General features: G+C 43.6%; 1 protein-coding gene across 3 annotated transcripts in view; it reads left to right on the top strand.

Annotated features, from left to right (window-relative positions):
- Positions 1–4,428: 4,428 nt before the first annotated feature.
- LHCGR (luteinizing hormone/choriogonadotropin receptor) overlaps positions 4,429–15,179 on the top strand; it is a 121,523-nt gene continuing 110,772 nt past the window's right edge. For all 3 annotated transcript variants that reach the window (XM_053200572.1, XM_053200571.1, XM_027072495.2), the window contains exon 1: positions 4,429–4,637. In XM_053200572.1, the coding sequence (XP_053056547.1) occupies positions 4,474–4,637 (164 nt within the window). In that variant the 5' untranslated portion in view covers positions 4,429–4,473. The remainder of the gene's footprint in view (positions 4,638–15,179) is intronic.

Genomic DNA, 15,179 nt, shown 5'->3' with positions numbered 1-15,179 from the left:
CCCCATCAGCCTGCAGCTTCTAGTTAGTTCCCCCTAAGGCCACACTGGTGGTGGCACATCCAATCACATCTCTGATTCCACACCATGTAGGCAGTGAAATGGAAGACGAAATTTCCAAGCAAACTACAAGGCGGGTTGCACAAAAGTTCTGAGTGTAACTTTCAGGGATCACCTTTTTTGTTCTGTTCTGTTTCGTTGTGTTCCAGGTGGTAAGGTGAGAAGCTCACAGGCATAACTGTATTTTTCTTTTCTTACACATTTTTTTTCCCTCTGCCCTACATTCACCTTTTCTTCTGAGGGAAAGGTAAAACTACTGCTTTTAAGAGGAACAAGTATCTGTTATGGTACTTACTAACAGGACATATGTTCAAGAACCAGAAAATCTTGCCTATTCCACTTGAGGTTTTTTTTTATTATTTTGTCCACTTCCTCCAACTCCAATGTCTTAGTATGACATCAAGTGTTACTGAGTTCTGATCTAGTCAGGCATAAAAACAGGATCCATAATCTTGTGAAACTGCTCACCCCCTCCCCCCAAAATTAAAATAAATTTAAATTTAAAAATTAAAATAAACTGATAGCTACTTAAAAAAAACACATCTGGGGATGCCTGGGGGGCTCAGTCAGTTACACATCCAACTCTTGATTTCTGTTCGGTTCATGATCTCACAGTCATGGGACCAAGCCCCACATCAGGCTCAGTGTTGATCTCAGAGCTTGTTTGGTATTCTCTCTCTCTCCCTCTTTCTCTGCCCCCTTCCCTGCTTGTGCTCTCTCTCTCGCTCTCACTCTCAAAATAAATAAACTTAAAAAAAAAGCGCCTCAGCATTACAACCAGTTGAGCAATGTTACACACACTAGTTCACACACACACACATACACACACACACACACACACACACAAACTCTACTACTACCACTATTTGTATGCATGTGCTTACATACACCAGGTTTCTTTAGCAATGCACCAAATTCTTAGGCTTCTCTCAGAGTCCTCAGTAAGGATTCTGGAGCTTTGTCTTCCTAAGGCAAATTTAATTCTAAAATTGCTACTTTAGCGTTTCACCAATTATGCTCTGGGTACCTTATGAATCAGAATTACACGGCGGGAATCTTGTTAAAATGCAGACAGACTCCTGTGGGCCCCTCTCCATTCCAACCAAATCAGAATCTCTCTAGGGAGGATGTTCCAAGAGTCTTTGTTTTTAAAATTTCCCAAATGATACTTCTGCACCCTAAAATGTAAGAAGCCCTGTTCCAGAATTTTGGAGAGTTATTTTTAGGATTCCTAGTTGTGCTGTCAGATACTTCTGTAGCTCTAAGGATAAACTTCTTATGAATTCCATGAACTCTAGTTTGTCAGTAAAATATAATAGCAATCCTCATGGGCCATGCTTTTTTGAAGTTCTATAACAGAAGTAACTATAAGCATAGTTATAGTACACAGAATTGCTTCAGATTTAGAAATATCTACTCTGGGGTGCCTGGGTGGCTTGGTCAGTTAAGTGTCCAACTCTTGATTTTGGCTCAGTTCATGATCTCACAGGCTCCATGCTAACAGCAGGCTCCATGCTTGGGATATTCTCTCTCTTTCTCTCTCTCTCTCAGAATAAATAAACTTAACACATCTACTCTAAATAAGTCACATATTAATGAGTAGGATAGGCCAATTCCATTGTAACAAACTTTTGTGATTACGATGAACAATTCAATGTAATTTTGTTAAAATAGGTACATTACAAGAACTGACATAATTAAAATCCAACTGAAATTAATCACAGAAAAATTTTATGAAAACTCATTAAGGTTGTGAGGTTTTTTTTTGAAATGAACAACTTCCCCTGTTCATAAACAGGCCTTTATCTCCAATCCAAGACAAGCAATAAGAAGTCAATATACACAATCTGACTCCATCCACCACTAATACAGTAGGAGCTGTCCACAAAGTCCTTGGCATTTTAAAGCTAGAAGAGACTTGGGGTGCCTGGGTGGCTCATTCGGTTAAGCGTCCGGCTTCAGCTCAGGTCATGATCTTGTGGTTTGGGAGTTCAAGCCCCGCGTCAGGCTCTGTGCTGACAGCTCAGAGCCTGGAGCCTATTTCGGATTCTGGGTCTCCCTTTCCCTGTCCCTCCCCCGCTCATGCTGTCTCTCTCCCAAAAATAAGTAAACATTAAAAAAAATTTTTTGTAATAAATAAAGCTAGAAGAGCCTTGGGGATTGTGCACTCCAACCCCCTCTCAGATGAAGAAACTGAAGACCAAATCACACTGTCAATGACAGAATAGAAAAAAAAAAAAAAAATCCAGATGTCCTGATGGCCCAGCCCCCAACGATACCCAAGCACAAAATCAAATGGTTCTTCAGGGGTGAGTGGAAGCAACCATTCTTTTTACATAGCAGATATGCTTTGAAGTAAAAAAAAAAAAAAGCCACATAAGATGTAAGATTTAAAATAAATACCACTGAGGCACCTTGAGTTATTCATTCCTTCTCTCCTGTAATTCAAGCTACATGGTAGAAAGGCTTGAAAAAACCTGGTGCTATTCCAACTTCCCTACCAATATCTGATAAATTAAAAGAGGAGAGAAGATGTGACCCCAAAGTAGTCATGAGTAATCACCTGATACCTATCCAGACTGATCCAGTGTGGTTGAGAATAAGTCAAGCAAGGCTGTTTAAGCACTTCTCAGATGATTTACTAAACATAGGCTATAGGTCTGTACTTGGGTTTCATTTTTTCATTCTATTATTCAATAGATATCGACTGAGTACCTACCTACTAGGTGCTAGAATCTATGACATGTTCTAGCAATACTAAGATGAACAGACAGGGGGAAGGACAACTAAAGCTACATCATTACAATGTGTTATATTACAGACTATAGAATCAGGTGTCATGGGCACAGACTCAGGTTGTGTCAAAGAAGGTGTTACAGTGAAAATGACATTGAGCTAAGTCTTAAAGGACAAGCAGGGGTTTCATTAATGGAATATGCAAAAGGAAGAGAAAATCATTCCAGGCAAATGGGTAGCATATGCAGAAGTATGAAAGAGAGGTATGAAGAGAACAAGTAAGCAGTTGGAGAGAGGGGTCCAAAAAAGAAAGTATTATAGACATTAGCTTTGTTTTTTGTGCCATCTAGCACAACATGGAAAAAGCCAATTTTTTTTTAAATAATAATTTTTAAAAATCTACCTTCCTTGGGCCAAAAACTCACAAGAGACTGCATACTGGTGACTGAGACATCTGACCTTGAGAGCTGGTTTCAAACAAGAAAGAAGATATCTGTTCTTTCTTTTCCTGTCTCTAGAGTCTTAGACACTTTCCAGGCTCTCAAAGTCCACCTCTTCCAGAAAGACTTCCAGGATTTCCAGAGTCTAAACAGAGTCATTGTAAGGCAGGGCACGGGGGGGGGGGGGGGGGGGGGGGCAGGAGGCAGGGGAGGGGGGAGTGTTTTAATGATGAAATTAAATAAGGGAAATTATGCATTCCCATAGTTAACCGTAAAATTGTCTCCTTTCTAAATCCTTGGTATGCAGATCATACAGTAATTTTTTGCACTGGTAAAAGAAAGTGGGTGATAGACCTCAGTTCAAACAAGTTGCCACTACTTAATAACTGTGTGACTTTGGGGAAGTCGCATAACATCATTTTTCTGGTTGCAAACACCCTGCTAGTTTGTTGTGAAGCTTAGACATGACTTGAGGGAGGGCACCTGTCACAGGGTCTACCCTGTAAGGGGCCTCTCCATGGGGCAGTCACTGTACATTATCATAGCATTTTCATTCATTCAACAAATCTTCATTAGAGACTTAACATGTAGAAGCCAGGAACAGACAAATAAATCTGAACTGGATTTTGTTCTCTAGGATGTCACAATCTATAGTGGATATATAGATATAGAACGGGCTCAAATAACTATAAGGAAGAAAGTGCTTACTACCAAGAAAAATACAAAGAAATTGCTTGGTAAGTTGAGAGGTCAGAAATTACTTGTGTGGAGAGAGCTGGTGGGGGAGAAGGGAAAACAATTTGGGGCTGAGAAGGAAGAAGCATCTGGGCAGAGCAAAGTATCCATCTGCCCCTTTCACAGATGAAATAAGAGAGGTTCCTGGAAGTGACAACATTCACCCAACTTCACACTCCGTTACAGCAGAGTCAGGGTGAGGACTCAGAGCTCCCTACCCCTCGTCCAAAGCAGTCACCATTACCACACTACTTCCTATAATTGGGCCATTCGCAGATGTAGAGGACAAGGCCGAGCAGGGAAAGCAGCAGGGAAAGGAGCGGATGGGGTCGCAGGCCACTACCCCCAGGTTGAGGCAGAGCACAGTCTCAGCAGTGGAGGGCGGGCGGGCACGGGAGAAGGGGGAGGGCAGGCCAAGGGGCGGGGAGAGGGGCGCGGGCGGCACTCCGGGGCTGGTCAGGGCACCCGCCCAGCCGCAACAGCCCGCGCTCAGGCTCCGCCGGCCATGGGGCGGCGGTTCCACGCGCTGCGGCCTCTGCTGGCGCCGCTGTTGCTGCCGCTGCTGCTGTCGCCGCGGGCGCTTCCCCGGGCGCACTGCCCCGAGCCCTGCAGCTGCCCGCCAGACGGCGCCCTGCGCTGCCCCGGCCCACGGGCCGGCCTCACCCTACTGTGAGTACGCGGCGCCCCGCTACGGGACCCTCGCTCGCTCCTCGCTCCGGGCCACTCTGCTTCCCTACTCTTTGGCTCCTTTAACCTGGAAGCTTGGAAAAAAAGGCTGCTCCCTGTCAAACTCCACCACCTTTTAGAGTGATGAGAATGCAAAGCTTGGGGACTGTCTCTGCCATCCCGTGCCAAGCCGCGCCTTGGGTTAGGGCCCCTCCTGCTGGCACCCCCTGCAGCCCCTGGCGGCCCCAGGGCCGTGATTTCCCCCACTGGGGCTGCGGCAAGGGGCGTGGAATTGCCCAGAAGCCACAAGGGAAGGCCTGCTCCCTGCCACTGCTTGGAAGTGGAAAGTGGCCTTGACCTTTGTGCTAGCCAGGTCGGTGAAGGTTACTGTGACCTCTGACACCCTGTGCTCCACTAGGAATGGGGTGGTCAGGCCCTACGGCAAGGGGTGACCTGGTCACTCGACTGGGATTGCTGGTTCGCCTGCCGCCTCCCTAGTGTACCGCTTAGTAGGCACACGAGTCACGGCCCTACCCTTTCTCAGACGTACTTGCATTTCAATCTTCTCGTCTGATCAAGGTGTGCCTTACGTCACGCCTCCCACACGCCACCCAACCCTCCACGTTTACAGAGCGGGTTACAAAGCAGGTTAAAAGAACTGCATACATCAGCAAGTAGGGGCAGGAAGAGGTTCGCTGAAGTGATGGGGTGAAGAGAGGAGGGGCCTTCTGTACTAGTCTATCAGAGTGTCCCCTGTCTCCTTTCTTCGATTTAGAAAAAGTACCACACATTATATGATTCTATTATATGAAATGTCCAGACCAACAGAAAGCAGATTAACAGCTGCCAGGTAGGGGTGAAGGCCCAGTGACTGCTAATGGCTGTGGCTTCTGGGGGTAACAAAAATTATTTAAAATTAGATTGTGGTGATGATTGCACAACTCCTCCCTAGACATACTAAAAACCATTGCACTGTATACTTTAAATGGGTGAATATTATAGTATATAAATTATATCTCAATAAAGTTGTTAAAAGAAAAAAAGGAAAGAAGAATACTATAAAAGTAGGTTTTGGTTATGTCCTAACCATTGGCAGTGATGGAATCTCATTCTTGGGGAAGAAAGAGGCAACCCCCCTCCCCACTTCCATGGGCTGAAACAGTCTGTCAGGGATCCCCCCCTCCCTTCTGAGGGGCTGAGCCTCTCCCCTGAAAGAGTTAGTGGCCTACAGGGAATGTTTGCAGCTGAGAGATACAGTTTAAAGGCTGAGGGGTTTATATTAATTAGTTTCCATTAATTATCTTGTCAGCTCAATTCCCTGAAGGTGAGGACCATGCTGAAAGAATTTGTTTCAATCAATCAACAGATTCATGGAAGCTGCCTTCCTAGTCCCAGCCCTTGTCCTTCCCTGACAAACCTCCCTTCTTGCTCTTATGAATGATGGTGCCACTAACAGCCTTTCTCACTCGCTCAGTACTTATCATAGAGATTTCAAAAAACTGAGATCTAAAGACATGGAATAACTTGGCCATGGTCCCCTTTTGCTATTGAGTAGCAAAGACAGGACTTCATCTGTTAATTGTGTTTTTATATTTGCTTGTCTTTGTATTTAGGAAATTACCTTTTCCTAAATACACACACACACACACACACACACACACATACATCACATACATGTAAATGTACACACATACACATACATACATATATACATTCCCAGGTCCTCTCAGATTCAGCTCTTCACTGAGCTCTCTCAACAATTCCTGCTGCCAAACCATGTTGGCCTCAGGAGACTACCTCTTCCCTGGAGAAAGCTGAAGTGGAAAGTACAAAACAAAACAAATTCTCCCACTGCCCCATAGCACAGTTTAGAGAAGCCTAGAACCCCTCAAAAAGATTTTAGGGGTTTGGGGGTAGAGGTGGGAGGCAAGCACAATAGAAGAAATGCTAGCATGCTGAAGCTGGCTAGTCCCACTCCCAAAAAGGAGCTAGTCGTCCAGGCTCTGACACCTTTGGCCATCCCTGAGGGATTCTGGAGAATCCTCAACTTCCTCCCTTCACATGCACTATCTTGGCATCCACACCAAGAGCATCTTCTAGACATTTAGACATGTAAGGTTGGCAAGTATGCTGACCCTCACAAGGTAAGGCTTCCTGAGAATCAGTTAATTGAGAGATGACCTCCTCCTTTAGGTGAGAACCCTATGGGCACAATAAGGTGACCTCAACATCCATGTGCCAAGAGAAATACATAAGAAGGGATAGGAAGATAGTCACTTTAAGGCATGTTACTCAAAGTGTGGTCCTAGGCCAGCAGCGTTAGCATCACCTGGGATATTAGACATGCATACTCTTGGGCACCATCCCCAATCTACTGCATCAGAAGCTGTGAGGATGTAGTGCAACAGCTGGTGTTTTAACAAGATCCCCAAGTGGTCTGGTGCATGCAAACATTTGAGAACCAAGATATTGCTCTCCATGAAGGATATAATCTTGTAGAAAGCAAAAGTGTATTTTAAACTTCCTGTGCCATATACTTCCCCTCTCCATATGCCTCCTCACACACATACATACACAAAATACCTATTTATTGCAAAAGGCACCTATGATCAAATTAAAGCCCCAAACTCTGCTACATATGGAAAATATACAGGATTGAGAAAAAGTTTTGTTTTTGTCTTCAAAGAGGAATAAGGGAAGGAATCCATGGAGAAGGACAGACTGAAGACATAAGGGAGGGGGAAGAATGATATTTGGTGAAGTAAGGTCTCAGTGAGGGTGGGAGGACAGTGTCAGTCTCAGATCATAGAAGAAGGGTTAATCCTAGGGAGAGGGATACTTCTGAGTCCTAGGGAAGAAGACAAATGGATAAAGGTGTAACTTAACATTGAGGCAGAAGACAGGAAAAGTGAACAGCATCATACTGAAATCCTCTTGATGATGAATGAATGAAATGGTAAACACTAATCACAAGATAGAAAAAAAATGCTATGGATAACAAATTATCAGGAGTTCATAAAGAGGAGAGAGCTGAAATTATGAAATAAGGCACCCAGAGAGATGTGGTCTTGCATGAAGTCATGCACAGGGTCTGGCTCTGAAGAAAGAAGGGGAGCACTCATGTTTCTGGGGGTTGGAGGAGACAAGTACAGCACAGCATTTTAGACTTCATCATTGGCCCCTCAGTAGATGCTAATTTACATTTTAATAATTCCAGGCCTTGGTAGTCCTGCCTTGTAAGATTTCATGTAAAGTCCACTATTTGGTTTCAACAAGGGGGAAAAAAAGGAACATGGAGTGTAATTGTTTGTCATTGACAAGCCCACTGTTTGCACATTTTGAAAATGGCACAGTTCCATCATTCATATCTTTCTATACTTTCCATGTTTTATTAAAAACTGAGGTATTTAAAAACTAAAATGTGATACAAAAAATAGCCTCCCACATGCTCACTCATTTTAACTGAGGGGAAAAAGGTAAAAGAAAAAAATTGATTTAAAACATTTCCTTTTCCTTGTCTTATTAGTTCCAGACAAGTGGAAGAAGAGGGGGAAAAAAATTCTCACCTTGCCCATGGTTATATAAAGATCTTTGTCTCTATGACAACAGAAAGGTTGATCTTCTTGATATGGAAACAGCTTCTAAAAAATCTGTTAGTAAGAAAATGCTAATAATAATAATGGGAATTTATTTTTTGCATGTTGTGCCTACTGAACAGAGATTAAACTTTAAGCTTTATTATAAGACACAGGCCAGAGACTTTGAAAAGATAAAATGTGCTGTATCTATCAATCCAGTGTTACAGGAAGATATTAGTCTCCTGACATTGTTCCTGAATGTCCTTCTCCCTCTCCCACCTTCAGTGAAAATCAGGGTCCAGGACAGTGTTCAATGATGCAGAGGAATTAACAGGAGGAGGGCATGGCCCCAGTCCTTGAGAAACCCACAATCTAGGTAGAAACACATGCAAGAGACCAGTGTGGGCAGGGAAAGAGGCAACAAGGGTCTAGGAATTCAGGACGCAGAGCAATTACTAAGGACTGAAATGTGTAAGGGAAGGTACCATGGGCAAATGGTTATGGGGCTGAACCTTTAAGGAGAGATAAGAAGAAGAGTCTTGGTGGAAGAAACACAGATTAGAATAGATTCAGATTCCTGGCTGGGTAGAAAAGAATAAAGTTGAATGGATCCTTCCTTGTTGAAGCTGCTCCCAGGCTTTAGGGGAAATTTTTTTTTTAAGGGAACACATACAAGTCATCAGAAATACTTACATTACCTAGAGGGTTGTGCAAAAAGAAAAAAAAAATCCCAGTGTATAATTCTTGACTGATAGATTTCCCACCAGAATCATTCTTGGACAGCTGATTACAAAGGCATTCAATAAAAATCATGACTTGGAGTCACTTCCCCATGAAGCTCTCCCCAGCGTCTCCCACTCCCATACACACATCATTTGATACGCTGTACTGACCTATATTTTTGCATACACCCTGCCATAAGGTAACCATTTATTCAAAATAAACCTCTTCGGCCAGAGCAGATATCTCAACCACAGCACACTTGACATCTGGGGCGAAATAATTACATGTTGTGGAGGGCTGTCGTGTACCCTACGGGATGCTTAGCAGCAGCCCTGGCCTCCACCCACTAGATGCCAGTAGCACTGCCCTCCCAAATTATGACCACCAAAAATGACTCTAGACATTTGCCAAATGCTCCTATGGGAGCAAAATCCACCCCCCACCCTTGGTTTTGAATCACTGTGCTAAAGTGAGAACCACTTGAAGAGGTCTTATTCAACTGGGGAATCCCCAAATTTCATGGGTATTATGGTCAAAGTGTTTCTTGAACTACTATGATATCAAACTGAGCAGACAGCTGAATAGGAACAATGAACCAATGCAAAAAAAAAAAAAAAAAAATGTGTATTAGTTGGGATGTACCGCATCTAAATGTCATTTGAAAAATCTCCATCCTAGAGGATGGGGAGGTGAGGAGGTGCTATGGGTAGCGGAGGGAGTTGTGTTAAATCGGCATCTATGCTACAGATTTTGCAGACCCCCAGTCTATCCTTTGAACGGGCATAGTACACATATCAGCTTCAGAGAAGCCAGAATGGAAGCTTACCCATATTGGTATGTCCCATCCAAATTGTTTTAGTTTTTGTTATTTGTTTGTTTTAACTCACTCATTAGAGAAAAATCCATCCTTAGCCCAGGATCCATTAAAACAAACCAAAGAGAGAGACCACCACCCAGAGAGCCTGGAGTGAGACCCATGGGTTCCCAGTCCAGGGCACAAGGTAAGAGTTCACAGGACATAGAGAAGCCTACCAAGTTCTTGAAGGTACAACAGCTTGGCCCTGCCCTCAGCTTCCCTGCAGATGGGCCAGATGACAATAAACCAATCAATCAATCAATCAGTCTCAGAATTCATAAAGCTCTTGTCCTACCTCCCAACTCCACTTCTCCCACACACCCAACCAAAGCAAAGGCCCAAGATAGAGGTTGATCTTGAACCTCAGTTCTGACTCAGCATTCCCAGCTATACCTGCAAGCAATTCTTAAACCTGGCTGTGCCTGTAAACAGACTCCTTGGGGGAAGCTTTGCAAAGACCAGATTTTATTAGTTTAAAAATCATCCTTCTGGGGACAGTGAATGATGGCCCCTAGCAAGACACGAAAAAAGCAAGCAACAGAGTTCCCAAAATCTCAGTGGAAATGTAGAGCCAAAAAGGTTCACACACCAATTCCTCTGGCATCATACCCAGCTCCCCCCTTGGAAAGCAATAATTCCTTGAGGTTTTTTTCTGCCTTATTTTTTTTTTTAATTTCAAAAGCAGTAAGTCCGATTAATTTAGGGCTCCATTTCTTCTCCTTCACCCCCTCTATCTTCTTCCCAAGCCTCTCAGTTTGGCTTATTTTCCATGTCTTGAACTGAGGTACAAAAGCTTTTTTTTCCAAAATGTAATCTCTCATTGTAGCTGCACCAGACGGTGTCTTGGCCATGTATAACTGTGATCTTACAGATGGGATTTTAAAGCCCTGTGAGTCATGGTGCTAGAGAGGGACCCTGCTGCTCACTTCCAGACCCAAAGGGGCTGGCTCCATGGGAACATATGTATTCTGTTCTGGAAGCTCCCCTTTGGTGTGCAAAAAATCATATTTAATGCAGATTTTAGCAAATTTCTCACCAGCTATTTTTTAAGAGGGGAATTAAAATAATCCCACCCACCAGACAGGTGGGCTTTCTGACTTAGTGGGTAGCTTCTAGCAGCTTCTCTACATGGTCCTCATTTACTCCTACCTTCTGCCGCACAGGGAGATGACACCCCCTCCCAGCCAGCAAACCACACACAGCTGCCCTCTGTGTGGTCATGAACCACAGCTCTTTAATGCCACTTGAGCCAAACTCAGAAAAGTCCAATTTATAAGTAACACTCAACTTTCAGAATGAAGGGTTTGTTTTGTTTTCCCCTGCTGCCGTTACATTTCTCCTTGACTCTGATGAAATCAGGTGACTCTTGGGTTCCTAATTCTACCTCATGAGCAAGAGCAGACAGCATTCCTGAGCCCACAGGGGTAGTGGCTGCTCTGGTATGACAAGGTAGGGTCCAACACAGCCAGCCCTCAAACTATGTGAATTGATCAACAGGACAAAGACTGGGCCGACCTGAGTTCTAGCACAAGGTCCCCTTTCCCTAATTTGCACTGTGGGTTTATGCTAGTGATAAAATATCTGTGCTGTCTATAAAAGGGACATGACTGAGTGGGGCTGACTGTGGTGAAGATACACAAGATGGCAGAGCCAAAAGTACTGGGAAATAAAGGTTCCACATAACTACAAAGTATGATTGTAACAATCTGATGCTACAGAGAAGACTACAAACCCACAGCTGATGCATGAGGTTGAACAGAAACTACCTATCATCCAAGGGGCAGGCCTGATGGAATAGTTTTCTTCCTGGGAGGTGTTAATTAGAGAAAATGACCCACTAGCTCTTCTCAACTTGGAAGGTGAATAAGTTAGAATCCCAAAATAGCAGAGCTCATTATTGCCTGGAGTCTGATAGGCTAGTCGTGTCAGGCCAGGCTGAACTGCCTTTCAAACATGCCACCTAACACCTGATTATAGGCTGTTTTCTATCATTCCACTGGATTAGTCGTGTCTCTCCAGCTAAAGCGTCTGAGCCTATTCTGGGTCTTTTCTGTTCCCCATTCCCCATCCTCAGCCTCAGGCTGACACACAGAAAACCCTCAGGTCAAACCTGTTTGCCATTGAGGAACTCCATACTGAAATGTACAGGACAACTTATAGAATCCGTAGACACCGCCCCTGCCCTCCAAGAGCTCCCAGTCTTCAGCCATGGGAGAGAGAGGTCTAATTCTCGGATGACTGCAGGGAAATGCAGAAGGTGATAAAGTCTTGTAGGAGTTCAGAAGAAGGAGCCATCCCTTCTAGTCTGAGTAATGAAGAAACCTCAGTGGAGGCATCACTTGAGCTGTAGATCTTTACACCTTGCAGTGTACCACCTGCAAGACCACCTCTACAGTGGCAGCCAGGCCAACGTGGTCATTCCAAAAGCTCAGTCCTGGTCTTTGACACCAACTTAGGCCACTGGGGACTCACGATTAAGAGCCTTCAGCTCTCTCACTGACCATCAGCACACACCCTATGTTATGGACCCCCAATGGAACAGGATTACTTCCCCCAGGAAATCTTAGGTGGGACTCTGATTAAGGTTTTTCTCATTTGTAAGCACCAGAAATCAACTCTGACATATTTAATCATGATAGAAGAACAAGGAGGTAGAAGGATGTGGGTAAGATCCAGAGAGAATGTGGCATTTTAGCAGCAAGAGGTCAGTTCCCTTTTCCCAAGATTCCACCTTTACAGTGAATCAGCTCCATGGAGTCCTGCCTATGACAAGTGTTAAATTCCTAAGAAAGAGAATCTGATTGCCTCAGGCCCCACCCCTAAGGCAAGAGCATAGGGACACAGTCAATGAGACACTCCACCCAGAGGCAACCAGCCAGGAGGTGACTCTAAAGAAGGGACACTGTGGGGACACCTGAGTGGTTCCGTCAGTTGAGCATCCAACTTCGGCTCAGGTCATGATCTCACAATTCATGAGTTCGCTGCTGTCAGTGCAGAGCCCACTTCAGCTCCTCTGTCCCCCTCTCTCTCTGCCCCTCCCCTGCTTGAGCTCTCAAAAATAAATAAACATTTCAAAAAGGTGGGGGGCAGTTTTGAGCCAGGCAACCACACAAATTGGTGTCCACCAGAGAGCTGAAGAGTTAGCGAAAATTGAAGGCACACATGCCAGTAATTTCAGGCACTTCAAATCCATCCTTAGATTAATTAGAAGTATGTAGTATTTTAGTTGCAACCAGCTTTTATGGGCTCATTTAAAAAAAAAGAGTTTTGGGGTTGCCTGGGTGGCTCAGTCAGCTAAGGGCCAACTTTGGCTCAGGTCATGATCTCACGGTTTGGGGGTTCAAGCCCCACATCAGGTTCTGTGCTGACAGCTCAGCGCCTGGAGCCTGCTTCCGATTCTGTGTGTCCCTGTCTCTCTCTGCCTCTCCCCCACTCGTACATGCTCGGGCATGCTCTCTCTCACATTCTCTCTCAAAAATAAATTATAAACATTTAAAAAAAGGTTTTTAAGTGTCTAGAACAGGAGCTTGTAATGGAAGAGTTTCCTGAAGCATATCTGCATTGTCACTGTCCTGACAACATAATATTCTCTGCTTCTAAAAAATACTTTTGAGAAATCATTACAGATAGTGCAGACATTCCCTGGGGAGAATTCAACATGTAGTTTTATTTATCAGAGTTAGTCTTGTCATGTTATGTTATTGCTAGAAGAATTCAGTTTAGGGGGTAAAGATTGGGTTATTTTGCTTGTGTCTTTAGAAAACTTTAAATGGGTTTTGAGTAAGGGCTTAGATGTGTTTACCATTTTCCTCTGAGGCTTTATATTTTTAATTTAGTTGTTGCACAAATGACTTGGAAAATCCATTATCTAGGGAATCTTCTTGAAAATCTTGGTTCACAGTATAATTCATAAATTCCTCACAGCTTCTTAGGTGTTCTGGAAAGTCTGTCTTGGAGGAGAGTCTCTCAAGTTGCACTTTCCAATGGGAGGGTTCCAACTGAATGAGCAAATGAGAACTCTGCAGGGTGGCTCTCTAGAGTTGCTATATATATATATATATATATATATATATATATATATATATATATATATATATTTAAACATTTATTTGTGAGAGACAGAGAGAGACAGAGTGTGAGCGGGGGAGGGGCAAAGAGAGAAGGAGACACAGAATCCAAAGCAGGTTCCAGGCTCAGAACAAGCTGTCAGCACAGAGCCCAATGCAGGGCTCGAACCCATGAACTGTGAGATCATGACCTAAGCCGAAGTTGGACCCTCAACCGACTGAGCCATTCAGGGATCCCTAGAGTTGCAATATTTAATGGAAGGTTGTTATCATTTTTTTTAAAGGGCTATCAGGTGACACCTGTAAGAGATACCTGAGCCCAAAAGAAAGGTACCATGTAGGAATACCTACCATCCCTCTCAGGTGTCTTATCTATAATCAGCAGAGAGTCAAGAGTCAGGGACAAGTCACAGATATTTTATAAAGTGTGACCCATGACAAATAGAAGAGTCCATTTCAAAGTACTGAACCCACCCTACCCCACCCCCACTAATCCTCTACCCTTGACAAGGAAGTTAAAGTTGTCACTAGAAGCAACACGGGTAGTTTGAATCTTTCACATTAAGTGAATTATAAGTACTTACTGTGCTCTTATCTTGTGCTAGATGCTGTATTATAATTGTATAAACACTACCTTATTCAGTCTCAAAAATCTCTGGGGTAGTTAGTGTCATTATTTTATAGATGTGGAATGAAGCTATGATTTGAACCCAGGCATTCTGGCTCCAGAGTCTGTACTCTTCACTGTCCCACTGTGCTGCTTCTAAAGAGAAGGTATATGCAATTGGTGATGAAGGCATGTTCTATAAAGTATATAGCACCTGAAAGAGAACTTTAACCAAGGGTAGAATTTGACCTGCAGAGAAGGGTATATGTGCCAGATGGTGTCTGAATGTGAAAGTGTGAATGAAGACAGAAAAGGGTGGGGCAAGTTCAGGAAGTACAGTAGTCTGATTTATCCAGATGGCACTGTCCAGTAAAAATATAATGCCAGTCACATGTGTAGTTTTCATTCTCTAATAGCCACACTTAAAAAGTTTTTAAATGGCACAATTTTAACAAAATGTTTCATTTAATGCAAGTGTACAAAATATTATCATTTCAATATTTAATCAGCATAAAAGCTATTAAGGAGATACTTTATATTCCTTCTTCTTGCCAAGTCTTCAACATCTGGTGTATATGGTACATGTACAGTGCATCTTGATTCGAACTGTATTTCAAGCACTCAATGGCCACTTGTGGCTGGTGGCTGCCTGATTGAACTGCACAAGTTTAGTGTATGGGTTATGTGAGAGGAATAGTGGGTGGCAAATGAAGT

The sequence above is a fragment of the Acinonyx jubatus genome, chromosome A3 (assembly GCF_027475565.1).
Source record: "Acinonyx jubatus isolate Ajub_Pintada_27869175 chromosome A3, VMU_Ajub_asm_v1.0, whole genome shotgun sequence".
Taxonomy (NCBI): Eukaryota; Metazoa; Chordata; class Mammalia; order Carnivora; family Felidae; genus Acinonyx; species Acinonyx jubatus.
This window is presented reverse-complemented; position numbering and strand designations above follow the sequence as displayed.